Source organism: Alosa pseudoharengus, unplaced genomic scaffold, assembly GCF_046254945.1.
Source record: "Alosa pseudoharengus isolate Yale_2024_CS ecotype anadromous, Long Island Sound unplaced genomic scaffold, YU_APseudo_1.1 YU_APseudo_1.1_scf_21, whole genome shotgun sequence".
Taxonomy (NCBI): Eukaryota; Metazoa; Chordata; class Actinopteri; order Clupeiformes; family Clupeidae; genus Alosa; species Alosa pseudoharengus.
The window spans coordinates 31,022,518-31,037,517 of NW_027468674.1; the positions used below are offsets into that span (position 1 = coordinate 31,022,518).

General features: G+C 42.6%; 1 protein-coding gene across 1 annotated transcript in view; it reads left to right on the forward strand.

Moving 5' to 3' along the window:
• Positions 1-15,000, forward strand: part of ankfn1b (ankyrin repeat and fibronectin type III domain containing 1b) — a gene marked incomplete at its 3' end in the record, with an annotated part of 107,117 nt that overhangs the window by 85,837 nt on the left and 6,280 nt on the right. The window contains exons 7-15 of the mRNA XM_076298824.1: positions 1,075-1,254; positions 2,897-3,010; positions 4,366-4,463; positions 9,522-9,612; positions 11,332-11,439; positions 12,913-13,012; positions 13,277-13,406; positions 14,352-14,471; positions 14,726-14,941. Of these exons, the coding sequence (XP_076154939.1) occupies positions 1,075-1,254; positions 2,897-3,010; positions 4,366-4,463; positions 9,522-9,612; positions 11,332-11,439; positions 12,913-13,012; positions 13,277-13,406; positions 14,352-14,471; positions 14,726-14,941 (1,157 nt within the window). The remainder of the gene's footprint in view (positions 1-1,074; positions 1,255-2,896; positions 3,011-4,365; positions 4,464-9,521; positions 9,613-11,331; positions 11,440-12,912; positions 13,013-13,276; positions 13,407-14,351; positions 14,472-14,725; positions 14,942-15,000) is intronic.

Sequence of the window (15,000 nt, forward strand, 5' to 3'; positions counted from 1 at the left end):
CACACACATGCGCGCACACATGCATATTCACACACAGACGCTTCAAACGCAGACGCTCCTTGACATTTATAAGACCTAATCAAAATCCATCTGAGCAAAATTTACACCAAAGATGAAAGCTCAAGAGCATATACGCTCTTATACACACACGCAAACACAAACACACACACACACACACACACACACACACTCGCAGGCATGGTTTCACACATCTGCTGAGGAAGCTGTAGATTCCGCTGCCCCAACATCAAACACTCTAAAGTCAGGCCAGCTCAGACTTTGCCAGAATGTGGGTGGGGTGTGTGTTGGGAGTGGGGGGTGAGTCTTTGCCAAATCTCAATCATTTTTATCAAAACATCAAGTGTGTCTGGTGGCTTTGTTGTGAGCATATTGCTTGGAGAGGCTCTAAAAATGATGGAAGTCTTCGAATACCCCACTGGAACTGATTAGCGAAACAAAAGAGTCGATGGATGGATGGATGATTTATTAAATGGGAGAATGGATGATGTGTGAATGGGCTTTTTAATGGATGCTGGATGGATGAATGCATGTGTGATTCCTGATATTTGCTGATTCATAACAAAGTCCTGCATCGACGATTTCTCAACTGTAAGGAGAACCTATGCTATATGTACAATGAGCCTCCCTGCTGAGTAGAGAATGCATACACGAAGAGTGATTTTTTCAGTGCATGTCTTAGAGTTACTTATAACCCAGTATTTGAAGCCTCTGAGAACCACCTCTGATGATTGAAGCGCTATAGCGCTAACAGTTCATGGGGTGTTAATTTACTCCAGACCAACAGAGGTGCTATTAAGCTGTTGTTTAAATGTACACACGGACATTCTACATTTGAATATGTGTAAATAGTCTCCTTTAGTATCCCAGTGAAACAGCGAAAACAGGATTCCCCATGCCAGGACCCTCAACTGAAAAATCTATCAGCATTTCACCATTACACTGCTATACTGTGTAATTACATTTGACCATCATGGATGGATATTTGGCAATCATCTGATGGTTTCTTTGACCATCATGGTGTTTATTTTGGCAATCATCTGATGGTTTCTGTAGTTGTAAGTTTGGAGGGCCGAGCCATGCACCTTGCCACCTTGGTCCGAGAGGCGGAGCAACGCGTTGCCGAGCTGGTTTCCAGAGTAACGGGAGAGGCACAAGGCGAGAGGGAGGAGCTAAAATCATGGGAGTGGCGACTTCGCCTCTACCGACGGATGGAGACAGGATTCCAGCATTCCAGTGAGTTTTACAGTTCACACGTGCATGTATACATGCACACCCCCACAAAGCCTCAAACACATCTTTATAGTAACACACACAATGCACAGTGCTGCTCATATTAACACTCGGTAACGCTTTTGAATAACATGTGCTTATTAGGTATTAACAGTGCATAATAAGCAGTTAACAATTCATTACTAACAGTTAGTTAACTGTTGTTATCCTTTAATAACATTAACTAACTGTTAACATGCAGCTTGTAAGTGATAATAAGCAGCCTTTTAAGTTACTTACAATCATATTTGTTAACAGTTGTAAGTGTTAACAAGCAGCTTGTTAATGCTTGTTAATGGTGTATAAGACAAATAGGTGGATAACTAATACGCTTATAAGACCTTTCTTACCTATTTGTAGTAAATTTTGCAGCCCCCCAATCTAAAGCGAGGACCATGTAGCCTAAAGTTCCACAAGCCCAACCTTCTATCTCTCTATCTAGCTTGGTTTAGCTGTGAGAAATACACCTTCAAAATTGTTGCAGTGAGCAGGAATTGAACCCCGGTCTCCTGCATCAGAGAGTGCATCGCTACCTATTGAGCTACACTACTTTTCTTGTACTGCTGATGAAATTGTTTATTTTGATTCTATATTCCGAAGTGCTATATCACACTAGCTATGCTTTTTACAAATATGTTTCTGATGGAAAAGTGGTGTTTAATTAATGCAGAAACAGACCACGAATGTTCGCCTCTGTTCAAGGCAAACTGAAACATGTTTCAAATCGATCACGAACGTTCGCCTATGTTTGCAACTTTAAACCAGAGCTTTGAACGCACCCACTTATCGTCTTTAAGCCTCGGTTGCTAGGTAACCAAACTATATACAAAGCTGGCACATCTTTAGACTGCTGACAAACTGACAAACTGTTTTATGCGTTCACTGAACAAAGATTATGGAAATTAAACACCACTTTTCCATCAGAAACATATTTGTAAAAAGCATAGCTAGTATGATATAGAACATCGGAATATTTTCCATTAGCCAATTAGGAACAGTAGTGTAGCTCAACAAGTAGCGATGCACTCTTTGACGCAGGAGACCGGGGTTCGATTCCTGCTCACTGCAACAATTTTGAAGGTGTATTTCTCACAGCTAAACCAAGCTAGATAGAGAGATAGAAGGTTGGGCTTGTGGAACTTTAGGCTACATGGTCCTCGCTTTAGATTGGGGGGCTGCAAAATTTACTACAAATAGGTAAGAAAGGTCTTATAAGCGTATTAGTTATCCACCTCTTTGTCTTATACACCATTAACAAGCATTAACAAGCTGCTTGTTAACACTTACAACTGTTAACAAATATGCTTGTAAGTAACTTAAAAGGCTGCTTATTATCACTTACAAGCTGCATGTTAACAGTTAGTTAATGTTATTAAAGGATAACAACAGTTAACTAACTGTTAGTAATTAATTGTTAACTGCTTATTATGCACTGTTAATACCTAATAAGCACATGTTATTCAAAAGCGTTACCTAACACTCTTAACTTTAGATAAAAATCATAACCAAATACACATACAAACCAAATACACACACACACACACAAACACACACGCAATGTGTAAATATGTGTGTGTGTGCGTGTGTGTGTGTGTGTGTTCTGCAGGTCCTCCTGATGCTCCCACTGGTGTGTGTTTGTCTGTGAGTGGCAGCAGCAGCCTCAGGGTACACTTCCAGGAGCCACTCTGTGTCAACTCAGCTACCGTCACCAAGTACAAAGGTCAGTCATACACACACACACACGCACGCACGCACACACACACACACACACACACACACACACACACACACACACACACACACACACACACACACACACACACACATACACTCAGACACACACACACACACACACACACAAACATACAGACAAGCACACACACACACGCACACACACACACACACACACACACACACACACACACACACACACACACACACACACACACACACACACATACATACTGTTACTAATTTTACAAGCACAAGTACATACACATACTGGTACTCATTTTTTTGTAGGAGGTAGGATGCAAAAAAAACAACTGTGGTGCTTCTTTAAAAGGCTGGTTCTTTCATTGAGGAAAGACTGTGGTTTTAAAACAAGACTTTAAAACCACACAATCTTGTAGTTTTATGTGTAGATGACATCATACTGTTGCAAACATCTAATGTCAGTGTTAATTAAAAGCTGTACAAGTAAAGGCATTGTTGGAATTATTAGTCTGGTAACTGTGTGGCATTACATTCATAACCTAGCCAATCAGTGTATAGCTTAACATAGCCTGTGTGATGAGAGCTTTGTAGTCCATGCTACGCTAACCTTTCTAACTGACTAACGTGATTGATATTTTGTAGTGGCAGTTTTGGAGTTTTAGAACACTTCCACAGGCTTAGGCTAGAATAGAATAGAAGTCTTTATTGTCCACTACTGTGGAAATTCGTCTGTGCTCGTAGTCTGTGCTATAAGGGCCTAGTCTGATGTTTGAGCCAGAGGAAACACTCTGGTGCTATGGGTTGAATATTACAGGCCAACTGATTGAACACTAGCAACTCTTCCATGGTCATATACACCTAAACAGATATTCAATGTCTCTTTACTTACCTACTAGATTCGGGTAATGGTTTTGAGCTTATAAAGCATTTGTTAATAGCTTATTACATGATTATTTGTTTATGAGTGTGTAATAACATTATAACAATGTCAGAATGACCATTCATATCATTCACTGGGATTAAAAGGTATTTTGTAATGCTATTGTCAGTTTATGAATGAAGAGTTCAGATGCAAAACCCTCTAAATCCATCTGACCACTTTTCTTATAAATGAGCATTTTTATCAGGACAGGCTCCTATAGGTTTTTGCCTGCAAATCGATATTTCAGACCAGGAAGAGAATGGTATTTAGCGGGTTTTGAAGCTAAATGATTTGATTAACGTACACTATGTGTGGAGAGCATTTACTCACCATCGTTATCTCATTTTTGATGGAGGTGTCGTTTAGAAACTTTTGCATCTGAACTCTTCAATTGTATATTGATCTCTTATGTCTGTGCATCTCTCTCTGTCTGTCAGTGGAATGGAGTTTGTCTCCCTCCTTCAATCCTGTCCTGGGTGAAGTAGTGGTAGAAGACACCACTCATCTTCAGTGTGACATCGGCAGCCTGACAGCAGTGAGTACACACACACACACAGACATACACACACACACACACACAGACATACACACACACACACACACACACACACACACACACAGACATACACACACACACACACACACACACACACACAGACATACACACACACACACAGACATACACACACACACACACACACACACACACACACACACACAGACATACACACACACACACACACACACACACACACACACACACACACACAGACATACACACACACACACACACACACACACACACACACACACACACACACACACACACACACACACACACACACACACACACAGTCTCACACTTGTGGCAGTTGCCTGATGCCTGACCCGTAAGTAAGAGAGCTGACAGTGGTTAACCCCAGACTGTCAGCACAGCTACTGTCACATCTGTGTCCACCTGAATCTTAAATATCTCACATAAACAACCCACTCTCTGTATTTAGACCTCCATTCAGCATAATCTCAATATCAGATTGGTTTCTGATTAACGTAAATTACAGTAATTCTATTATATCATTTTAATAATCTCATTATCTATAAGGCCGAAATCCCGCTTATCACCTGGCTGCCACTTATGTATGTAGGCAATAGTCGTGCCTTTATAGCACACAAAGGAAACCAATCACAAAATAGCATTTCTTCTCTCCAGGGATAATCTTTATTATACTACTGCTTGGTTGAATTTCCGGTAACACTTTTCTTGACGGGTGAGTTCATAACACATTCATAGCAGCTGTCATAAACTGCACATAAAGCATTCATGACTGTTTCATGAGACATGACTCAACATTCATACCAAACCTTTCATGAATGTGGAAGACAGAATGACAACAACTTGTCAAAATAAAAGTCCAACAAGTATAAGTATAAGTAAGTATATATACTCTTTTGATCCCGTGAGGGAAATTTGGTCTCTGCATTTAACCCAATCCGTGAATTAGTGAAACACAGCACGGTAAAGCACACACTAATCCCGGCGCAGTGAGCTGCCTGAAACAACAACGGCGCTCGGGGAGCAGTGAGGGGTTAGGTGCCTTGCTCAAGGGCACTTCAGCCGTGGCCAACTGGTCGGGGCTCGAACCGGCAACCCTCCGGTTACAAGTCCAGAGTGCTAACCAGTGGGCCACGGCTGCCCCAAAGTCCATCGCAAAGCAGCATTGCCGTTTTTGTTCCAAATCTCTTACCTGATCACATCACATCTGAGTCAACAGGCTACTCCAGTGCCAAAAAGTCAGAACATGGTCAAGCAAATAATTTTTGTTTCATAAAAATGTATTTGTTTTATGATGTAACCTTTGCAGATGATTTCTCATTTTTTGCTACTGTGAATGTCCAACAGCTCCAGGTTACACAAATACGGGTCAGCTGAATGTAGGCTAGTTTACCTCCCAGTGTTAAACTCTGTGATTATGAATACTTCACAACTTGTATAGTAAAGTGACATTTGATGTAGACTTCATAAGATATTCATGAAATATTTACAAAGGCTGGAGTGATTAAATTAATTGTTTCCAGGTTACGCAAATAGGGAAAGGAACAAAAACGGCAATGCTGCCTTGCGATTGTTGGACTTTTATTTTGACAAGTTGTCGTCGATCTGTCTTCCACATTCATGAAAGGTTTGGTATGAATGTTGTTGAGTCATGTCTCATGAAACAGTCATGAATGCTTTATGTGCAGTTTATGACAGCTGCTATGAATGTGTTATGAACTCACCCGTCAAGTAAAGTGTTATCGAATTTCCTATTGCGATGCGCTCTTTAGAACGCCAATTAACCTTCAAACATTTACACACTAATGAAGTAGTTCCAGTTTTTTTGGCCATATTACACTTGTATATCATTTCACCAAACTCGTGGTGAAGTTTAAATGAACTATCACATTGCAACAGAGTTACAAATTAGCGATCTCACAGACATTCAGAGCATAGCAGCGTTCACTAAAAAAGTTGCTAAGATTATAGTCCAGTTCAGTGAGCCTTTAAAAAGACATTGCCTTGTGTAAATAGGGTAGCATCGTTGGACTTTTTCTCTCCTCTTAAAGATTGTATTAGCGATTTCAGGCCCAAAAAAGGCCCAAACATAAATCATCACATTCATCTAATCTTTCCTAACGATCCTCTAGCTGCCTGCCCCATAAGCAGGCCGACAAAAAAACACGTCTCTGTGGGCAGCCTAAGCTCCGCGATCTGTACACAAAAACAATTGCTACCAACAAGTGTTGCCAACCACTCAAAAACCAAATAAAGTGTTCCAACCAATAACCAACGAGCAGTAATGCATTAAAAAAGTAATGTAATTACAGTAATGCATTGCTTTTTGCTGTAATGCAGTAATGTAAGGCATTACCAACACAATTTCAGTAATATTTTACTCGGTACAATTCTCAGTAACTGTTACTGAAATAAGTTGCTTTTTAATCCAAAATTGAGAAATGCTGCTTTTACAGACAAAGATCGTAGCCATTATTCTCAAACTATTTGCATTAAGTCTACACTGTAAGTGGAAGGAAAGGCAACCAGCAATGATGAGAACCCTTTAAAGTCACCATACAATTTCACTATGGCTATATTTTACTATATTAAGTTGTGAGTGACCTTTGGGGCCTACATTGTCCCATGAGCCATAACTGCAACCATTATATTGTTCTTTTGTTAGCCTTAAGCCTAGCTCAGTCATTATGCCATATCACATCACCTCCTGCCGTGTAATGAGCTGCATTGAACACATGAAGATCTATTGAGAACACCAAATCCATATTTGCTGTTATTTTGGTGAAAGTAATGTAAACGTAGTGTAATGCCTTACAATTCAAAGACAGTAATATTGTAATGTAACAAATTACTTTGAGATGACAGTAACAAGTAATAAATAATGCATCACGCTTTTGAAGTAACTTGCCCAACACTGCCGACGAGATGCGCGTTTAGGAGAGTTTCAATTGCAGGGGAGGGAGTAGCAAGCTAGCTCTCTGTTTTGTTTGAACATCAACAGAAATGACGTTACCCCGCCTTCACTGATACAACCTTTAATGAGGAAGAAGATTCTTTACTTAATCACCAAAGTTGTCTAACAACTTGCCCTCTGGATCCCATCCCATCCACTCTACCGCAGTCCATCACACTTACTACCGGGGGTTACACATGAGACTAATTCATCACTCAGTTCTGGACAAGTTACTTTTATTTTCGAACAAGCAAGGGTTACACCTTTGCTCAAGAAAAGTACACTCTATTCAGCTGATGGGAAGAACTATGGACCTGTCTTCTTGTCAAAGATTATTGAGAAAATGGTGTTCAAGCTGGACACAAGCAAGTCAACAAGTTTCTGATTTCCTATATCAGAACAACATACTATACCTAAGTAGTAGTGGTTTCTAGAGCAGTCATTCTACCGAAACTGCTCTTTTGTCTGTGACTGAAACATTGAGAACAGCTAAGGCCTCTTCTCAGTCATCAGTTTTAATTTCACTTGACATATCCACAGCCTTTGACATTCCTCTCTAGAGTTTGGAGCTTGGCATTTCTGGGAAAGCTCCTAATTGGTTTCCATCCTACCTCAAATGTAATTTATTGAGCATATCAAAGTTCCATTGCCTCACCACTGGTGTGCCTCAGGGATCAGTGCTAGGGCCCCTTCTTTGCTCTATTTACACCACTTCATTGAGTGAGATCATTTGCTCCCACGGATTTGCCTATCACTGCTTTACAGATGATACTCAACTTCACCTGTCTGTTCCACCTGATGATGATTTCTGCGGGATAGACCCTTATCTTAATGTCTCCAAAACAGAGATATTGGTCTTCCCAGATAAAAAATTGCTATTCCCCAACAGATCAAGAAGCAGCTTGGTTCATCTTCACTGAACCCAGCTAAAACAGCACGTAACACAATAAATGACATACAATTTCTCTAAGCATGTAGCCTCAGTTATAGTCATGTTGGTTTATCTTATACAATATTAGGAAGATCAGACCTTATCTAACACGATATGCCACACAATTTATTGTGCAGACCATGGTTCTTCCCAAACTGGACTATTGCAAAGCAAAGCCTACCTGCTTGTAGATGCTACAGATGATTCAGAATGCAGCAGCACGTCTGATCTTTAATCAGCCAGTAGACATATGTTATTCTTCTGTTAGTTACTCTGTACTGGCTTTAGAGCAGCCTCACTCTGGCCTATAGGACATTTACCGGATCTGCACCTTAATACTTGCATTCTATGATCCAGTTCTACGTCTCTTCTCCTCAGTGATTCCTTGATGGTAGAATAAGTTACCTAATATTCTTGTGATAGTTTTGGGACTTCCAAGAAATGTTAAAGACTTGTATGTTCACCTGGCACTTTAATTCTCAGAGTTACGGTTTGTAGGGTTTTTGTTCATATGAATTGAGTCATTTTTTTTGTTCGTTTTATTTTTTTTCAACTTGATAGTATTATTTTTAACAAATAATGTAGTGTTTATATACTGTAAGTTGTTTTGGACAAAAGTGTCTGTCAAATACTATAAACATAAAACATAATCATGTTTCCAAGCTCATCAAGGGGAGCAATGCAAAGTCAGGTCAGGTGGAGCAAAAGAGAGATGGTTAATGCATGCACTGCATATAGGATTGTGTCTGTGTGTACATATGGACACATCTATGGCCTCAAATTCTTCCTGTGTATGCTGAACTGCGAACTGAAGTGGACATTTGACACAGCAGTGGATGTCATTGAGGTGAAAAGCTGTGTGTTTATGGGTGAGAATATGACATTTATGCTCGCCAGCGTAAGCTGATCCTCAATAAAGTTTCGGTGTGTGTGTGTGTGTGTCTGTGTGTGTGTGTGAGAGTATGTGAGGGGGGAGCAGTGGCTTGCTTTATAGCTGTGATGCAGAATGTGTCATTCCTGTTCTCTCAGATGTGGGTTTGAATGTGCCATGGGAACCTAGTGGGCAGGAAATTAAAGTGTTAATGCAAACATTCAAAGCAACATTTAACCTGTGTGTGTGTGTGTGTGTGTGTGTGTGTGTGTGTGTGTCCTGCAGGATACCTATTACTATGTGCAGGTATCTGCATACAACATGAAGGGCTGGGGTCCTGCGCAGACATCTGTACCAGCATGTGCAACCCCCTCAAGTAAGTTGCTCTCTCTCATTCTCTCTCTTCCCCAAACACATGCACACACACACACACACACACACATGCAGGAATTTAGAATTTAGATTAGTTTTGTGATGTCAGAGCTGTATTATAAAGTTGCGGTTCATTGTAGTCTGACTGTAAGTGTATAGATGTTTGCACACCATATGGTAAATATACGCGAGACTGGGAAAGTTTGTGTATGTGTGTGTGTGTGTGCACTTCATGTTTATGCTTGTTTGTGACAACGGGCTTCCCCTGTCTTGCATAGTAATTTTGTTGTGTGTGTTTTCAGCATATTAAACTGGATGTGTATGTCTCTGTGTCTAAATGTGTGTATGTGTGTGTTCTTGCTAATTTGGATGTGTGTGTTTGTGCTTTCCATTTCTGCTCCAACTGGAAATATTTGCATGTCTGTGAGAAGGCCGTAAAGAAGCAGACAGTGAAGCTCTTATGAACACACAGACACACACGCACACACACACACACACTCACAGCCCTCCACTTACTCAACCACTCACCCACTTACACACAGCACAAACACACTAGCACATAACCAGAGACTCCCGGTCACACAAACACACACTTTTACACACACACACACACACACACACACACACACACACACACATCTACCTCAGTGGAGTGTTTTGCTCTGGTTGAAGGGGAGTGTGTGCCCCCCTCTCCTCGTGGGAACACACCGAACCAAGACGCTCCTGTGTCTTATCACCAGCACATCATCCTGTGCTATTTACTTGTGTGTGTGTGTGTGTATCTGTGTGTGTGTCTGCACCCTGTTTATCCCTGAGAGTAGGGTGGGGCCAGACGTGTGGCGTGTTTCTCTCTGACGGTAAACACTGAGGGCTCTCATTGGGCTGTGTGTGTGTGTGTGTGTGTGTGTTAATGTGTTTGAGTGTGTTTGTGTGTGTGTGTGTGTTCTGGGTGTATTTGAGTGTGTGTGTGTGTGTAGTGTGTGTGGGAGTGTGTGTGGGAATATGTCTGAAAGAATGACACTCAGTTCTCATACAGCTTCCCTGCCGCCCTCTCTCTTTTTCTGCGTTCTCTCTCTCTCTCTCTCCTCTACTTTCTCACTCTCTCTCTTTCTCTCTCGATTCTGAGGCAGGCCAATTAAAAGTGAGTGAGTGTGCTTTAATGAGGAGACATGTGAGGTCTGACACACTCCCTCCCCTACTCGCTCCAAAATAGCAGCGGCCCGCTTGGCCCCGGCCTTGGGAATATAGATGCCATCAGCTGGATGATGTCAGTCCAGTCCAGTCCAGTCCAGCGGCGCTGCCTGGAGATCGCCTGCTAGGGGCCGGCGCGCTGCGCTGCATTGGGCTCCTGACACACGCGTGAATGTGAGCGTGTGCTGGCTAAGCTAGCCGCCCGCGTGTTTACTCTAGGTGCAGGCTGAGGGGTTGGGGGGGGGGGGTGGAAAAGAGACACACGCCAACATGCTGTATATCAGCAGCACTCACACTGCTGTCTGTTTACGTCTCAGTGTGCTTCTGTGTGGGATGCATTGTGATCGATTATTTTGTATTGTGTGTGTGTGTGTGTGTGTGTGTGTGTGTGTGTGTGTGTGTGTGTGTGTGTGTGTGTGTCTGTGTGTGTGTGTGTGTGTGTGTGTGTGTGTGCGTGCGTGTGTGTGTGTGTGCATGTGTGTGTGTGTGTGCATGTGTGTGTGTGTGTGTGTGTGTGTGTGTGTGTGTGTAGGCTGGAGAGATATTGACGGACGTGCGCCGCGTCTGAAAGGGCAGAAGGAGGCGCTGGAGCAGCTCTACGTGCAGATCAAGGACTCACATCGCCAGTGTGTGTTCCATGGTAAAGACAAACACACATATGCTCACACACACACACACACTCGCTACATGCTTTAATGTATATTCACTTGTGTGTGTAATGTATATTAAATTGTTTGTGTGTGTGTGGGTGTTGTCTGGACTACAGTTCAAGTCATAACAGCGAAATACAGTGAATCTCTAGTTTTAGCTACACTTGCAACATATGCATTATTTATCCAATGCTTTCAACCAGGGACAGAAATGGGTGCAAAATAGACTTTAAGGTATAATGCCCAGCAATGTCTTGGTAATGACTAATGATAAATATTTGATCTTAAAAGAAAGTATTCTGTGTTTTTTGTGTAGATTCAGTTTTTTCTCCTTACTGATTCTTTTTGGAAAGACATTAACACACACACACACACACACACACACAAACACAAACACACGAATTGCAGCAAAGACATGACAAATGAACTGTTTTAGACCACATGCACAGTATTGGTCAGAGTGTGTATTGGTTAGCACTGTTGGTGTGTCTGTGTGTGTGTGAGTGTGTATTAGTGGGTGTGTGAGTGTGTATTAGTGGGTGTGTGTATGTGACTTTGTTTGTCTGTCTGCACAGCTTGCCTACAGAGGTCATGTTTGTTATTTTTGTAGAAAAGGAGCCTTGGTTTCAGTTAGTCATATAAATTAATGCTGTGTGTGTGTGTGTGTGTGTGTGTGTGTGTGTGTGTGTGTGTGTGTGTGTGTGTGTGTGTGTGTGTAAGAGAAGTAGTTTTAGTTTGAGGAGTATAAATTAACGCTGACTGGAGCAGCTTCCCACCCCCATACACACAGACAGACATATACACACACTCTCCCTCTCTCTCTCTCTCTCTCTCTCTCTCTCATGGGAGAGCCCTCCCCCCTTCTGTAAACACTATTAATGAAAAAGTGAAAGGGGCCCTCAGTCACCCAGGCACCCCCATAGACACCATACCTGTGTGTGTGTGTGTGTGTGTGTGTGTGTGTGTGTGTGTGTGTGTGTGCATATGTGTGCGTGTGTCTGTCTGTTTTAGCACTGAGCTGTATAGGCAGGGAAATCATGGCCTAGGGGTTTTAATGAGCTGCAAGGAGTATTATCTGACACACACACACACACACACACACACAAACTAAAAATAAACACAACCTCCCTGTCAGTAGGGAATTGGTATAGAAGAAGTAGAGAGGTGTGTGTGTGCAGGGGTGTATCAGTGATTTGATCCTATTCACATACAGTATTCTAGAGGTTCTCTCCTGCCTTCTCTGGCCCCGTTTCTTTCTGACTCAGATTCAGATTTGGAGAGAAAAGTAGAGTCTGAACACTGATTCTAGTAAACGCTCCGTTTTCTACCCACTCATCAAGTGTTCTTTACAGAGTCATTTGCAGCCGCTTTGCTGATTCAGTCTTGAAGAGTTGTTTGTGATGGATACTGCTTGTCCCCTTCTCTCTGCGAGAGTTGACTGTGTTGGCCTTTGCTGTTCCCAGACCAGTGTAAATCGGCGCCTCACATCCGGAAGCACTCGGTGTCCAAAAGCCTGCGTCACCTCTTTCAGCCCAATAGCAAGTTCATCAAGAGCCTCAAAAGGTACACTGAGAAATATACAAACACACAAGCATAAATATACACACACAGACACACACATACACAAAGACACAAGCAGGCACACACACAAGTGATTATTATTGTTCATCAATTGTGTGTCGCAATTGTAACTATTGGCTATTTTTCATATTTATGTTTACTGCTAAAATGATTCAAGGCACTTCTAATATTATCAAAAGCATTTTCCTTTATTGTTTATCATTTCCCCTTGTTAATGCCACCCTCCCTCTCCCACTGTCTCTGTAGGGGGCTGTACCTGACATGCATCCTCTATAGGGATGATAATGTGCTTGTGACGCCAGAGGATCAGATCCCCATAGTGGAGGTGGACGACTCCTATAGCTCCTTAACTCAAGACTTCCTCTGGTTCACCAAGGTTTGTCTATATGTGTGTGTGTGTGGGTGGGTGGGTGTGTGTGTGTGTGTGTGTGCGTGCGTGTGTGTGTTTGTGTGTGTGTGTGTGTCTTGTTTATATGTCTGTCACACTGTGTTTGTCTGAGTGAGAGTAAGTGAGAGTGTATTTGTTAAATAGCATTCAAATTGGTCATTTTGAAATGATTGGTCATTTTGTTTGTGCAAAACGCATTTTGTAGATTTTAATGGCTCCTGTGGACTTTGTGGTTACTGCAATTTTGCCAGGAATGCCTGCGGTTAGTTTGACTGCTCAGGTTACCATGGCTACAAGGGGCAGCCCTAGCTGTGGTTAGCGCTTTTAGGGGACTCTGGGGGGTACCCCCCCACCCTGAGATGGTTTGAACTTACTTTATGAAATTGCTCCCTCGGGTTGACATTGTGACTAAACAGACAGCCAGTCGTACAGACAGAATGCCATGTCTGCTCAGTACTGTCTGTAAATGCTAAGTGTGTGTACTGTATGCTAGGTGTCGTATTTGTGGGAGGAGATCTCAGTACTGTGTATTAATGCTAAGTGTGTGTACTGTATGCTAGGTGTGGTATTTGTGGGAGGAGATCTCAGTACTGTGTATTAATGCTAAGTGTGTGTACTGTATGCTAGGTGTGGTATTTGTGGGAGGAGATCTCAGTACTGTGTATTAATGCTAAGTGTATGTATTGTATGCTAGGTGTCGTATTAATGCTAAGTGTGTGTACTGTATGCTAGGTGTGGTATTTGTGGGAGGAGATCTCAGTACTGTGTATTAATGCTAAGTGTGTGTACTGTATGCTAGGTGTGGTATTTGTGGGAGGAGATCTCAGTACTGTGTATTAATGCTAAGTGTGTGTACTGTATGCTAGGTGTGGTATTTGTGGGAGGAGATCTCAGTACTGTGTATTAATGCTAAGTGTGTGTACTGTATGCTAGGTGTCGTATTTGTGGGAGGAGATCTCCTGGCTGCAGCAGTGCGTCGTCTCGGCCCAGTCCTCCTGCTCCTGCACGCTGCAGACTCGCCTCAAGATGCTGCAGGCCGTCGCCCAGCTCCAGGTGACCACCTCACCGCCCACACACCTCTGCACAGAGTCATGAACAACAGACCAGTCTCCAGCAGACCTTTGACATGACCACTTACATGTACATAAGCCCTCCTCTGGCCCCCAGAAAGCATTTCAGTGGCGTTGATGGCATGTTACTATGAAATAATCACAGCTCATGTATGGGCAATACAGGAGTTCCGTGTAGCAAGGTGATTTGTCTGAGTTTTCACTTTGGGGTGGGTGGGTTCTTTTGTGGTTTTGCAGAACCTGCTGGGCACCCATGACCTGGGCCAAGTCTATTACGAGCCAATCAAGGACAAGCACGGGAACGCCCTGCTGGTGCTTCTGCGGGACATGGGTGCGGCGGGCGGTGTGGAGGGCATGCGCTGGACCCCGCTCTGCAAACTGCAGCTGCAGCGCAAGAGCCTGTCCTCGGCCGAGGAGCCCACGGCGCTCGACATGCTGCTTATTACATTACACGTGAGTCTCACACACACACACACACACACACACACACACACACACACACACACACACAC